At 36.2% G+C, this 15,784-nt stretch overlaps 1 protein-coding gene across 1 annotated transcript; it reads left to right on the forward strand.

Moving 5' to 3' along the window:
• The first annotated feature begins 1,360 nt into the window (after positions 1–1,360).
• On the forward strand, positions 1,361–14,233 carry LOC142638415 (brefeldin A-inhibited guanine nucleotide-exchange protein 2). The gene is made up of 11 exons (XM_075812447.1): positions 1,361–2,748; positions 4,085–4,402; positions 4,615–4,960; positions 5,045–5,467; positions 5,573–5,865; positions 7,275–7,548; positions 8,656–9,161; positions 9,272–9,593; positions 9,705–10,077; positions 10,203–10,873; positions 13,280–14,233. Exons 1-11 carry the CDS (start codon positions 1,556–1,558, stop codon positions 13,886–13,888), a joined length of 5,328 nt encoding a protein of 1,775 aa, XP_075668562.1. The 5' UTR covers positions 1,361–1,555; the 3' UTR covers positions 13,889–14,233.
• The last annotated feature ends 1,551 nt before the right edge of the window (positions 14,234–15,784 follow it).

The following is a 15,784-nucleotide window of genomic DNA, read 5'->3' on the forward strand; positions in this document are numbered from 1 at the left end:
CGACCAATTGCAATTTTTATTATTAGCCTTTGTTGAAAAAATTGCAACTTAACTCGCATCTGCTCTAAAAATCTCCTAAATTAAGCTAATTAAAAAAAAAAAAAACAATTCTAACTCATTAACCCCCAATATTTGATACCATTTTCTAACTTGGCAAGCTTGCACATTATCTCTTTCCCAACTTAGCTTATTGGGTCCTCCATTGAAAACGAGAAGACAAGTTTTTTAATATCTATTTTCTTTTTGATTGGCTCTTTTCTTGAGCTTTAGAGATGGATCCTTGCCCAATTTTTTTTCATAATTTATATATTATGTTTTTAAAATGACAATAGTTTTTTATTTTTATTTTTTTATTATAATAATTAGAATAGTATTTTTTTTATATACAATATAAATTTTTTTTTTAGTTTAATCTAAGTGTATACGTGTAAAGCTTTCTCTTGTAGTCTTGAACTTCGGCCTTTGCCTCCCCAAACTTTGAACTTGTGAAGTGACCTGCCCGCCAAATTTTCGTTAGAATAGTATATATTGAATGAGATCTTGATGACCAATTGCAAAGTTTTTATTATTAGCATTTGTTTAAAAAATTGCAACTTAACTCATACTTGCTCTTAAAAAAATCTCCTAAATTATGCCAGTCTTAAAAAAAATAATTCTAACTCATTAGTCATTATCTTTGTATTTGATCAAAATTCAGATCTCATTTTCCAATTTGGCGAGCTTTGCACATTATGAGTCTATTTAGATACCGCTTATTTTGCTGAAAACAATAAAATAAAAAAGTTACTGTTCATAAAGAAGTTATTGTCTATAAGCGTAAATGCACTGTTCATGGACTATGAACAGTGCAAGAGGCACTGTCCAGAAGAAAAAAAAGAATAAAAAAAAGGCAAAACGCAGGATACTTTTTAGCTATCCAAACGCTCATGATCCGTTTGGTACGTGCGTTTAAACAACAGTTTTCAAATTTAAAAAGTTTTTTAAAAAATATATATGGGTGAAAAGTGTGTAAAAATACGTGTAATATTATTTAAAAACTGAAAATTGTTATTTGAAATCATATAACAAACACTCCCTCATTGTCTCTTTCCTAATTTATCATTTGAATTTGCAAGAATAAAAACACACATCAGTCCCAATCAAGAGAAAGTCACCCAAAGGGCCAAAGCTATGTAGTATGTATAATCCACGATCCCCCTCCGATCAACAGCTAATTAATCCCATTTTGTCTATAATACCCCTTCCAATTCCCCCACCTGACTTTGAAACCAAAGGACATTTATGTCATTTTATTGAAGGAAAAAAATAATACCAAACTCGATCTAAATCTCAAACCCCCTCTCGATACAAGGCTAAGTTCACTCTATCTCTCTATGAGACTCTCTGATTCACTCACAACCGGGGAGCCCGAACTCGCCCTCGACTCATTGAGTCAACTCGCCACCGTTACTCACATAGCCAAAAAGAACAAAGAAGAAAAATTAGAAAACACTCTCATTTCCTAATTCAGCAACAGATCTGACTCGCTGAGCCGGCTCTTATCTTCAACTCGGGAATGGCTTCTTCGGAAGCCGATTCCCGGCTAAGCCAGGTGATATCTCCGGCGCTCGAGAAGATCGTCAAAAACGCTTCGTGGCGTAAACACTCTAAGCTAGCTCACGAGTGCAAATCCGTTATCGAAAAGCTCAATCTACCTCCAAAGGAGCAAGAGGAATCAACTGGAGCTGAACCCGAATCCGAGTCCGATTCGTCTGGCCCGGGTCCGCTCCACGACGGCGGGCCAATCGAGTACTCCCTCGCCGATTCCGAGTCGATCCTCAGTCCACTCATCAGCGCCGCTAATTCCGGTGTGCTCAAAATCGCTGATCCCGCCGCGGATTGTATCCAGAAATTGATTGCCCACGGTTATCTCCGCGGCGAGGCGGACCCGTCCGGCGGCGAAGAGGCGAAGCTGCTGTCGAATCTGATCGAGTCCGTGTGCAAATGCCACAGTTTAGGCGATGATCAGATGGAGTTGTTGGTTCTCAAGACGCTGTTATCGGCAGTGACCTCGATCTCGCTGCGAATCCATGGGGATTGCTTGCTTCAGATCGTGAGGACGTGTTACGATATCTACCTCGGGAGCAAGAACGTGGTGAATCAGACGACGGCGAAGGCGTCGTTGATTCAAATGTTGGTCATCGTTTTCCGGAGAATGGAGGCTGACTCGTCGACCGTGCCGATTCAGCCTATTGTGGTGGCGGAGTTGATGGAACCGGTGGAGAAATCTGATACGGACGGTTCCATGACAATGTTCGTGCAAGGGTTTATAACGAAGATAATGACGGACTTTGACGGAGTTTTTCATCCGGTTACGCCTGGGAAGTTATCGTTGGGCGGCCACGACGGTGCATTCGAGACTAGGACAGTTGAGACGACGAATCCGGCGGATTTGTTGGATTCTACGGATAAGGATATGTTGGATGCGAAGTATTGGGAGATTAGCATGTATAAGACGGCTTTGGAGGATAGGAAAGGTGAATTGGCGGATGGGGAGGGAGAGAGGGATGAGGACTTGGAGGTTCAGATTGGGAATAAGCTTCGGAGGGATGCGTTTTTGGTGTTCCGGGCGCTTTGCAAGTTGTCGATGAAGACGCCTCCAAAGGAGGCGCTGGCAGATCCACAGTTGATGAAAGGGAAGATTGTGGCTTTGGAGTTGTTGAAGATTTTGCTGGAGAATGCTGGCGCTGTGTTTAGGACTAGTGAGAGGTATGCATTGTTTGTGATTTCTATGTGGCATTTCGGGTTTTCCTTTATTGTTCCATAAATTGTTTCCGGTCTAATCTTTAGTTTTATGTATGTATTACTGTTGGCTAGACAATAAGAAAGTGCTTTAATTGTGAACTGGTTTTATGATGATGTAGTTTTGTGATTAAATTAGAGTTTCGTGGTTTTAGATTCAACAATATATTTAGTTATAAACAACAATTACAACGCTAGAATTTGAGATAAAAATTTGAATTTTTTTTCTAGAGGTCAGTGTAGCTGCTAGGAATATGGTTGCTAATAGTGAGATTTTGGAAAAAAAATGTAGATTTTGTTTGCCACAAATGGAGAATCTTAGTGGAATTAGATTTGATGTGGTCTGCGGGAATAATATTCTAATGACATTTTTCAACTGTCTATGGTGCTGGGATTGTGATTAGCTCTAGAACAAATTAGGTGATTATGATGATAGCAGTTCCTGATTGTGTATCATTAACTTCACAAAAAGCTGTATTTTGAGTAGATGGATATGGTAGCTTCATGGTTCAAAGAAAGGTTGTTGTAAGCACTGATAAGTGTCTTGCTAAGAAGTTTGGTGTTTTTCCTGAGTGGTCTATACTCATTGTCTCATTCCCAACACACATTTTATGTTAATTTCATCAACGACCTTTTATTTTAATTGAGTTTCAAACAAAGGAATTGTTTTATTGTTGATTGTTTGGTTGGGGAGTCTATTAGATATTATGGCTTTGGGCTTGGTTTATCACCTGTAACTGGTGTATGCTAATGATGTGCCCTAGATAAGAAGAGATGGCAAGTTTTTAAACTATAATATTTGCATTGTGTTCAAGAATTCCTGAAAAGCTGTTTACTACATCTTGTACATTCACTGAATTATTTTGCATAAATAAATTGGACTTTGTTCATACAGATCTCTTGCCTAAGATACCTGGTTTGGGAATTATCTAATGATTGGACCATGGTTGCTTTACGGAAAAGCTCTATACAAATCTATATTTTTAATGATCTATACTATTCTTGGTAGTCAATCAATGTTTAATCAGATTCATACTTGCGTTCCATTCAGACTAAGCTGAATTGTTCTCTGAACTGCATTTTGGCTCTTTTTGTGGCTCATATATCTTGAGCATTTGTTTTTCTGAAATTCTGATTCCCTTCACAAGTGCATTTCATAATTTTAGTTGCCTTTGCTGAAAAGTGACATACTCATACTCTTTTCTTGCTTTAACACATATTCATAGTTTATGTGTTTTTTCCCAACTAATGAAGTGTCTAATGCTAAATTTCCCTTGTTCTCAATATGATTGTGGTGAACCAGGTTTTTAGGTGCCATTAAGCAATACTTGTGTCTATCATTGTTGAAGAACAGTGCTTCGACGCTTATGATTGTTTTCCAACTTTCTTGCTCTATTTTCATAAGTCTGGTGTCAAGATTTAGAGCTGGATTGAAAGCAGAGATTGGAGTCTTTTTTCCTATGATTGTTCTCAGAGTTTTAGAAAATGTTGCTCAACCTAATTTTCAGCAGAAGATGATTGTGCTTCGGTTTCTCGAGAAGCTCTGTGTTGATTCACAAATCTTGGTGGACATATTTATCAACTATGATTGTGATGTTAATTCTTCAAACATATTTGAGAGGTATGTTTTGTTTCATCCTGCAATATTTTCTTTGTTTACAATAATTGTATAGAAGCATGTATAAGGACAAGAATTTCCTACTTAACATTAGATTGCATATTCTCTTGCTACATTGTTTCATATTCTCTTGATATTTTGAGAATGATTGACTGGATCAAAAGCTAACATTTTTTTATGTAATTTCTTCATTTTGTTTATGCTGATTTTGCCAGAATGGTCAATGGACTTCTTAAAACTGCACAAGGTGCTCCACCTGGTGTAGTCACTACATTGTTGCCACCACAGGAGGTGACCATGAAACTTGAAGCTATGAAATGTTTAGTGGAAATTCTGAAATCAATGGGAGATTGGATGAATAAACAGTTGCGTATTCCAGATCCTCATTCCACCAAGAAATTTGAAGCAGCCGATAGCAGTCATGAACCTGGAAATCTTCCCTTTGCAAATGGGAGTGGAGATGAACCTGTTGAAGGATCCGATTCTCATTCGGAAGCTTCCAACGAGGCTTCTGACGTTTTGACAATTGAGCAACGACGAGCTTACAAGCTGGAACTTCAGGTAAGAGAATATTTGAAGATTGAGATGAAAGCAAGTCAATCTTATGACTATTGACGATGGAATCTAATGTAAATTTTGTGGCAGGAAGGTATATCTCTTTTCAATCGGAAACCTAAGAAAGGAATTGAATTTCTTATAAATGCAAACAAGGTGGGCAACTCACCTGAGGAGATAGCAACTTTTCTAAAAAATGCATCCGGTTTGAGCAAGTCTTTGATAGGCGATTATCTAGGAGAAAGGGAAGAGTTATCATTGAAAGTAATGCATGTATATGTGGATTCTTTTGACTTCCAAGGCATGGAGTTTGATGAGGCAATTAGGGCCTTTCTTCAAGGCTTTAGGTTGCCTGGTGAGGCACAAAAGATTGATCGAATCATGGAAAAGTTTGCTGAGCGCTATTGCAAATGTAATCCAAAGGCTTTTATTAGTGCTGACACAGCCTATGTTCTTGCTTACTCTGTTATAATGCTTAATACTGATGCTCATAACCCTATGGTGAAGAACAAGGTGTGTTCACATTTTGCATTTGATCTGTTCAGGATGTTTATGATAGAATGCTGTTAACCTCTGTCTTTCTCTCTCTCACTTCCCTTTGGTCACTAAAATGTGCAGATGTCGGCTGATGATTTTATAAGAAACAATCGTGGCATAGATGATGGAAAAGATTTACCTGAGGAGTACTTGAGGTCATTATTTGAACGAATATCAAGAAATGAGATTAAAATGAAGGAAGATAACTTGGCTCTTCAACAAAAACAGTCTATGAACTCGAACAGACTTCTAGGCTTGGACAGCATCCTCAATATAGTGATCCGTAAGCGTGGAGAAGACAAATTTATGGAAACCAGTGATGATCTTATTAGGCACATGCAGGAACAATTTAAAGAAAAAGCACGCAAATCTGAGTAAGATAAACTTACTTTTCTCATCTGCTCAAATAGATTGTTACTTTATGAAATGTTTGTCGGTGCATACACTATACTCTCTATACCAAATATTAGGGTCCTGATATATCTCTTTTAATTTTTAAACCATATGCTATTGATTTGAGGTGAATGTGATTACTCTTTTATTGTTAGATGTTCCTTTTTTGAAAAAGTTAACAAATAAGATGACATGTAACAGTTCCTTTTTTCCCCAACAAGTGGGGAAAGGGATTTGCAGCAAGGTACTCTTCATGGGAGAATTGGGCAGTGCCACTGAACCACAAGGCTGTTGGCAGGAGACATGTAATTGATATTTCTGCACTTAGTTGTTTATTTTTAAAATTTGAATTTTACTCTCATTGTTATCTGAACAGTGAGAAAATGTATTCATTGAATTTTAAACTGGTCAAACATTTTGGGATGGACTAGAATACTGATAATCAAGGTAGTCAAAAGCCAAAGGTGACCTTAAGAAGCCAAAGCCTTGTACCCAAGGCATGATGCGACAAAAAGATATTAGCCCGAGTAAGCGAGGCGCCAAATTCTAAATATCTTTATTATAAATATACAACATAAATCATATGTACCTAGTGTATTGAAATATTATAATAAAATGTTTTTAAATGTGTTGCATGAAAAATTAGGCCTATCAAATTTTTTTAAAATAGGATTTACATGGTTTAGGCTCTATTAGTTATTCTAACAATGGGTTTTACAACGCTTCTACTAGAAATTAATAAATCTAACTATAAGTTTTACAACAAACTCTTGTAAATTAATTTATCTAGCAATATATTTTATAACATTCTTTTTAAAATTAATAATCTAATGATAGGTTTTACAACAACCTTCTATTAAAACTTTAAAACTAAAAAAAAAAAAATAATAATAATAATATTTTTTTGATAAATAACGAAATTTCATTAATCAAAAGACCCAGGTACATCAGGAGTGTACATGGAAAGGATTACAACAAGATCAAAAATTACAATGATCAAGAATAATATTTAAAAAATTAAAAAAAATTATTATAAAAAAAAAAACACCGAGGCTCTCACCGTAGGGCCTTTTTTCATGGCTTAAGGTGGTCGCCTTGCTTTCCTAGGCTCTAAAGGTGAGCGCCTCACTAAAGGCACCTCACTAAAGGCACCTCACCTGGGTGCCTAGGCTAGTGCTTGGCTTGCCTTTGACTACACTGCCGATATTATTAACATATCTATGGATGAATTACAATTACATTTTCCAGATAGTCTCTTGTTTTGCTCTTCATTGTTTTACTTGCCTGGAAATATTTGGAATATGCTTAATTGTTTAGTGTCTTCATGCAATTTGATGGAAACAATCATTTAGATTTCCTTCTTGATACACATTAGTTGGGTGATTTGTAGGTCAGTTTATTATGCTGCAACAGATGTGGTGATCCTTAGATTCATGATTGAGGTATGCTGGGCTCCTATGTTGGCTGCATTCAGTGTTCCGCTGGACCAAAGTGACGATGAGGTAGTAATAGCTCTGTGTCTTGAAGGGTTCCGGTATGCAATTCATGTTACTGCTGTGATGTCCATGAAGACGCATAGAGATGCTTTTGTGACTTCCCTAGCAAAGTTTACCTCTCTCCACTCTCCTGCTGATATCAAGCAGAAAAACATTGATGCAATCAAGGTTGGTATGCTCTTTACTATTATAAATACCATAAAGGATTAAAATAAGCAAAAAATGGCATTGATTCATCATGCTTCTTGAAATCTACAATGTCTATGAAGGGATTCTCTTTATATAATTTACTTGTAACATTGGGATAAAAGGTCATTAATCCTTTACCAATATTCACAAAATCACATTTTTATTATCTATAAAAAAATTTATGTTAACAAAATCACATAGCTTTTGATGTGCAGTGAATCAAATATGCTGCATATTAGCGTGTATTTTATTATATTTGGTTAAATTTTGTGATTGTGCGTGTGCTTTTGTCCCTATAAGTCAATTGATGGAACTACTCTTCAGTTATTACTAATCAACTTCATGCTGCAGCTAGGAAATTACCAAAAAAATAAAAAAATTGTGGATTCATTTGAACAATAAATTAGTAAGATGAAGATTTATTGGACTTTTGTTTGTCTTAAAACAGCAAATATGTTTAATTACTTAAGTTATTGAATGGTATGTCAAATTGGATACCTACATCTTGCAGGTGATATTTTACCTACTTGTCCAAGTTTTGCATATAGAATCCTGTATTCTCTCAAATATATCCCACCACCTCATCTTTGTTTTGTTTTTTTGTTTTTAAATTCCATTCACTTGAATCTTCTTGTCAATTTTGTTTAGCTTAGATGGCACCTCCATTCATGGGTTTAAGACCTATTGAATGCATGTGTAACTTATCAATTAAAAAAGTCATGGGCTTAGATTTGACATCTTATGTTTATCAATTTTTCTGGCACATGCTCTTAGGACATTTATAAAACAGTAAATTTTTATATCGGGTATGGTTCTATTGTCTGTGCGTGTAGTAAGGAACCTATGACATTTGGAATCTATGTTTAATTATGTTAATAATATGAGTAATAAAAACTCAACGGTTAGTATAATTGGTTGGGGATCATGCCTCTTGAAGTGGAGGTCGCTAGTTTGAATATCCACTTCCCCCTTCCTTTGGGGCCAAAAATATTTTTTTTTTAAAAGGTTGAATAAATTTTTGAATATGAAGACAATGGCCATTGCTTATGGATCTGACTGTGGATGTGGAATCTATATTGTTGATAGGCAATAGTTACAATCGCTGATGAAGATGGGAATTACTTACAAGAAGCTTGGGAGCATATTTTGACATGTGTTTCTAGATTTGAGCATCTACATCTCTTGGGAGAAGGTGCTCCTCCAGATGCCACTTTTTTTGCCTTTCCTCAGAATGAGCCAGACAAATCAAAACAAGCTAAGTCCACTATCCTTCCCGTTTTGAAGAAAAAGGGACCTGGAAAGATTCAGTATGCAGCTTCAACTGTGATGCGGGGTTCCTATGATAGTGCTGGTATTGGTGGCAATGCTTCAGGGGCGGTCACCTCCGAACAGATGAACAATTTAGTCTCTAATTTAAACATGTTAGAACAAATTGGTAGTTCTGAAATGAATCGCATATTCACACGGAGTCAAAAGTTAAACAGTGAGGCAATAATAGACTTTGTTAAGGCCCTTTGTAAGGTTTCCATGGAGGAATTGCGATCTGCATCTGATCCACGTGTTTTCAGCCTTACAAAGATGGTTGAGATTGCGTATGAATCACCAGACTTCATCTTGTTCCTTTATTAGGCATATCTTGTTTATGTTTTCATGATTTATTAGTATCTACTGTATAACTTGGCATATTTTTTCCTTGTAACAGGCACTATAACATGAACCGCATTAGGCTTGTGTGGTCAAGCATCTGGAATGTGCTCTCTGACTTCTTTGTAGCCATTGGCTGTTCTGAAAACCTTTCTATTGCAATATTTGCAATGGATTCTCTACGCCAATTGTCTATGAAATTTTTAGAGCGAGAAGAATTGGCTAATTATAATTTCCAAAATGAGTTTATGAAACCTTTTGTTATTGTTATGCGCAAGAGTAGCGCTGTTGAAATCAGAGAACTGATTATCAGATGTGTCTCACAAATGGTGTTATCTCGTGTCAACAATGTTAAATCTGGATGGAAGAGCATGTTCATGGTATGAAATCTATTCCATCTATATCCTGTATAAAAAAGAACTTCAATCCATGACAATGTTATGTTGGACCTTAATTTTGCCTTTTGCTTTGATTGGATGAACTTTATTCAGGTCTTCACGACTGCAGCTTATGATGACCACAAAAACATTGTTCTATTGGCCTTCGAAATAATTGAGAAGATTGTGCGAGATTACTTCCCATACATTACTGAGACTGAAACCACCACCTTTACAGACTGTGTGAATTGCCTGATTGCATTCACCAACAATAGATTTAACAAAGATATTAGCCTCAATGCTATTGGCTTTCTTCGGTTCTGTGCAACAAAACTTGCTGAAGGAGATCTTGGCTCTTCATCAAGGAACAAGGAGAAGGAAGCTTCTGCAAAGGCTTTGTCTCCGACAGGAAAAGATGGTAAACAAGAGAATGGAGAGATGGCAGATAAGGATGATCACCTCTATTTCTGGTTCCCTTTGTTGGCTGGTAAGGAAACTGTATAAATTGGTAGTTATCATCTATCTACAATTACAAACTATAAATAACCTCCTCCTTTTAATTTCAAGGCATGTTTGTGAAAATTTTACTATTTATCTTCTCTGTGTGTGCAGGTTTGTCAGAACTTAGCTTTGACCCTAGGCCTGAAATCAGGAAGAGTGCCTTACAAGTGCTGTTTGAGACCTTACGCAACCATGGTCACCATTTCTCACTTCCTTTGTGGGAACGAGTGTTTGAATCAGTTCTATTTCCAATATTTGACTACGTTCGACATGCCATTGATCCTTCTGGGGGGAACTTGCCAGGGCAGGGAACTGATAGTGAAACAGGTGATCTTGATCAAGATGCATGGCTCTATGAGACATGCACATTGGCCCTCCAACTAGTTGTAGATCTTTTTGTTAAATTTTATAACACAGTCAATCCACTTTTGAGAAAAGTGTTGATGCTTCTTGTGAGCTTTATTAAGCGTCCTCACCAAAGCCTTGCTGGTATTGGTATTGCTGCATTTGTCCGTTTGATGAGCAATGCAGGGGTTCTGTTTTCTGAGGAAAAGTGGCTTGAAGTGGCTTTGTCATTGAAAGAAGCTGCTAATGCCACAGTTCCTGATTTCTCTTTCATTCTCAGTGCTCATGCTTTACCTAGAGAAAATAATGGGGAGTCTGGGGAGTCTGATGTGTCTGGCGTGCCAGATAATGATTCAGAGAGCCTGAGGACGCACCATTTCTATGCTTCTTTGACTGATGCTAAGTGCCGAGCTGCTGTTCAACTTTTATTGATTCAGGTAGATTCTTTCTCTAAGATAGCACATTAGTACAGATGCCTTCCTACTTAAGATGAATATTTGTTCATGACATGAGCGTAATCAGCCTGTTAATATGTCTGTTATGCATGAGTTTCACACTTCTTGAACATGGTTCATAATCTAGTTAATGGATTTTGTTTTTTGGTTGGGTTTGACTATGGATATATTTATGTATGTATACTTAATTCTTGGTTGACTGACCTATATCTAGTACAAGAATTATGTTATTAAGCGATGTTGAGTCAATCATACCAAACTATGAATGAAGCTTTATATTAATTATTTTCTCCTTGAACTTGAAAATTCTAAATCACACCATATAAAGAAAACTCTATGGGACCAAACCAACTAACCCACTTACCGTGAAAATATATCTGAAACGAACACCCTGGAGAATCTATATTCTGTTCTGGGTGGAATTTTACAATTATTGTTCCCACCAGTAATTATGTAATTTTGTGTCACTATAGAAATATTTCACCATCATATTATGTTAAAAAATGTTCTTTAAATGCAAGGGATAATCCACAATTGCACATGTTTGAAACATTTATGCAACTGTTTTAGTTCAAACAGTTCCACAAGTCTGCACCATGCCTGAAATTTGTAAGTTGCATGTCTTATGTGATAGTTTTGTGTCTCTAAAAAACAAGTAGTTGACTTTGTGCATGTTACATGGTAGTACTTTCTTAGGGCAAACGTGGCATTGATAATAATACAAAAATACAAACTAATATTCTTAAGAGCTTGACCAATGAGCTTGATTAAAAAAAAAAAAAAAAAGCTGTTGCCAATGACACAACTCAATAAAGAATGGGGTGGGGGCTGAGGTTGTGGGTTGCATGTGTGATATTCTTGAAAGTTTGACTTGGTTTGAAGTGCTATATTTGCCAATTGAGGCTCTGGTTGATCTGCACCAAATTTTAGAAATAATATTTTGTGTACAATGTTGGCATTATCAAATATTTTCATCTTGTTGATTTGTCTAGGAAGATGCTCTTTTCCAGTTGAATTATTTTTCCATTTTCTCTATTAAAACCTTTCCCCCTTTTAAGTGAAAAAAAATGCTGATTTTGAGAATTTTCGGAACCAGAAAATTCAGACTGGAAGTGGAAGGTCAAACTTAAAAATTCTAAATTTCATCAAAAGTTAAACCTTTTGTTGTACTTTATTGAACTCATTGTTGCCTTTGATACTGATGGACTTTTACTCATCTTAAATTGGTCTGGATGAGTTCTGAATGAAATTAAATGGTGTAATATCACAGTTAAGATAGTGGACTTGGATCTTCTGTTGGTCCTTTAAGTCAAATGTTTGCTGCTATGTGCAGTGAAGAGAGTAGGAGCACAATTATGCCACCATATCACACTATTCTATAACAGCATTGGCCTGGTTTGTTGTCAGAGTTCTTCTATGGCCACAACAAAATGTCACAATTTTTTCACAACAAGCTAAGGTGTCAACCCGCCTTAAGTCAAAATAAAGTAAAATAAGATTACACTTGAACCCACCACAACTCAAAACAAGGTTGTTGTGAAAATGTCGTAAGATTTTGTTGTACCCGTAGACTCTTTGTCAAAACATGTCCTCTATGTTACTATCAAATTATTAAAAAACATTTTGTCAATATTTGGGAGTTTATAGAAGAATGGAATGGAACATGTTTTATTTCCTTTTGTGTGTTTGGGAAGTTCATAAAAAGAGGGAATGGAAAGGATAGAAATATGTACTTTTACTATTCAGCAATATTTATATGTATAATTTCACTAGTATACCATTTACTTTTTATTTGTCTTTGCTCAAGATAGGGATAAATCAATTTTTTACCTTAATCTCATTAAGGGAATTAGTGTTCATCCCACTTTTGGTTGGAATTATTAGAACTGAATTGAATGAAACAGTATTTCTTTATAACGGTTTCATTCCTTCTCACTAAACTCCTAAACAAGGAATGGATGGAATATCTTTCAACGATTCTTTTAATTCCATTTATTTGAATTCCTGTCCTCCCTCCAAACCAGACTTTTTTTTTAGAGAGAATTACAATATGCTGCAAATCCCGTAGCTCAAACCCTTTCTTCCCTAAACCCCCAAACACTTTGTACATGGAGAAGTACCAATTTAGCTACAAGGCCTTTGGCCCCCCAAACTAGACTTGATGACTTAGAATTATAAAACTACTATCTATGATTGAAATTAATCAGAATTCAATGAGACTGGAAAGACGACACTAAATTTTGGGATGATTCCCATATTATTTATTGATTGACTATAACTTCTTATTTACTAAAAGATAAATAAAAGAATAGCATTATGTATTTCTGAAGTGCAGTTGCCTATTTGGTGATAAATAACATGTCTTTAATGTTTCATCAAAATTTACAGGCAGTGATGGAAATCTACAACATGTTTCGGTCTCACCTTTCAGCAAAAAACAACTTGGTCCTCTTTGCTGCTATGCATGATGTAGCATCCAATGCTCATAAGATCAATAGCAATACTGTGCTACGTTCAAAGCTTCTAGAGTTTGGCTCTATGACCCAAATGCAAGACCCTCCACTATTGCGGCTTGAGAATGAGTCTTACCAAATTTGCTTCACATTCTTACAGAATCTTATACTGGATCGGCCTCCAAGTTATGATGAGGCTCAAGTGGAGTCCTTCCTTGTTGACCTTTGCCAGGAGGTCTTGCAGTTTTATATTGAAACTGCTCAGTCAGTACAGATGTCTGTATCATCCCTTGGGCAGCCCCAGTGGCCAATTCCCTTAGGTTCTGGGAAACGGAGAGAATTGGCTGCTCGTGCACCTCTTATTGTTGCCACTCTCCAGGCTGTGTGCAGTCTGGAAGAGCATTCATTTGAGAAGAACTTGGATCGGTTCTTCCCCTTACTTTCAAGCTTGATAAGTTGTGAACATGGGTCAAATGAGGTCCAGGTAGCCCTCAGTGATATGCTTAGCTCGTCAGTTGGTCCTATTTTGCTTCGGTCGTGTTGATTTTAGTAAAGATAGGACCCAGTATTTTAAGATGTATGATATTGTTTATCCAAAGTCTTGTAGTTCAATTTTCTTTTTAGCTTTATGATAATTGTTATCGGAAATATAGCTTCGTAGTGTATGAGAGTTAGCCTTGGTTTTGGATTGGCTAGTGCTTCTGAATCTTCTGTAGTTTATTCGGGGGTGCGGCTGCATTCAGAATTATAGATGTTTATCAGGAATTCTAAAGTTGTATGTTAGTGAGATACTCCTTTTTTTTTTTTTTTTTTTATTCTCTTTTACAGTTCCAAAACGATACTTTATTGTAAAAAAATTGATATTCAGATTCAGATTTTAGAGCTTAAATGAGGTTTCCCTATATTTTATGTTCTTGATGAAAAAAAGAGATGCTATAGATCCACAAACTGCATGGAGCTGATGATGAAAAAGGAGCTGGTTGAACGTCATTTTCATTATCACTTTTCGCGGATCTCTAGATTACTGCTGCTTGGGCGGACAAGACTTATTTTCAGCTATTAATGCCTACATTTTCCTTGGATGGTAAACGTCTCTTCAATGTAGGTACTTCCTATAAATTTGTTTTTCAGTATCATTTCATCTACATCTTTATCATGTTAATGTTCGGTAGTTGTAGATGTCAGGAGAAGTATCTTTCTTATCGTTCATCTCACAAGGTGGTAATTGCGTGGCCGAATCGAAATCCCTTTTGTATATGGATTGTCACCCATAAGTCACTTATACGTGTGAGTATAATTGGGAACTTTTTTGTCTTCCTAGCATTACTCATAATTGTATGTGTTTTTACATGTTATGAGGGAGATAATGCATATACTTATGCATGAAATAATTATTTTTAAAATAAAGCATACTCTCACATGTGAGCCATACAATTGTAAAGATTTTACATGTTGAGAGATAATGCATACACTATATCTGTAAATTAAACATGCAAGGCTATCCAATAATCCATGTACTGTCAACTTGATCATAGTATTTCCAGTGGTAAAATAATGTGTATAGGGGGAAAGTCTCTAGTAAGTGGAGTGTATACACTGTGAGACTGACATATGGGGCCAATATATTAGTCTTACGGGGGACATATACGCTAGGCTCGTGCAAGATTTTCTCGTGTGTAAGGGGCATGATCTACGTCTCATATGACTTTCCACTGTTAGCAACAGTAAACAGACCCAATTAATTGAGTAATTTTTAGTTACTCCTGTAGTATGGAGAATGGTGCTCATTCCTCTCACATTCATGGTAGGGTTCATCCATTAAATTCATGTTAAACTTCATCATGAATGTGAGAGAAGGAAGCACCATTTTTTCGTGTTTCGGGAGCACCTAAGAATTTTCTCAATCATAAACCATCCTCTAAAAGAGGAAAGAAAAAAGAAAAAGAAAAATAGAAGAGAACAAATAAGATGATTAAATGAAAACCAGAAAGCATCTGTATATATATATCTAATAATTCTGCTGCATGAGAGTTCCAAAATAAATATAAAAAAAGCAGCCACTTCACAAGTTTCAGGAACCGTACTTTTTTAAGTGTCAAAACTTGATTGATTAATCGAGTTAGTGGATCTAATCTTGGAACATCATAATTACTATTGTAGTTAATGCAATTAAGATGAATTGATAAAAGATTAAATTTTGTCAAGTGGCCATCTACTTGATCATGAAACTGAGAAACTCCACACCACCGACAGCCAAAGAATTTAAGAAAATAACTCATTGGTATTACACTCTCAGTCAAGCTCCGCACAAGTGGTAAAAACAAAAACGTAAAGTTGGTGAACATGAAATAATTGCCGGCGCCTTTTCATAAATCACAATTCAGCTGGCATCCACAGACTAGACTCGATCAAACCATTAAAAGGCTTGGTCCACACACAG

The sequence above is a fragment of the Castanea sativa genome, chromosome 6, assembly GCF_040712315.1.
Source record: "Castanea sativa cultivar Marrone di Chiusa Pesio chromosome 6, ASM4071231v1".
Taxonomy (NCBI): domain Eukaryota; kingdom Viridiplantae; phylum Streptophyta; class Magnoliopsida; order Fagales; family Fagaceae; genus Castanea; species Castanea sativa.

What these genes read in the sequence shown, in the direction of transcription:
- LOC142638415 (XM_075812447.1), top strand. Translation starts at nt 1,556, where the DNA reads ATGGCTTCTTCGGAAGCCGATTCCCGGCTAAGCCAGGTGATATCTCCG. An exon ending in GAAAAAGCACGCAAATCTGA is followed by an intron (nt 5,866 to 7,274) that starts GTAAGATAAACT and finishes GGTGATTTGTAG; the next exon opens with GTCAGTTTATTATGCTGCAA. An exon ending in CTGGTTCCCTTTGTTGGCTG is followed by an intron (nt 10,078 to 10,202) that starts GTAAGGAAACTG and finishes CTGTGTGTGCAG; the next exon opens with GTTTGTCAGAACTTAGCTTT.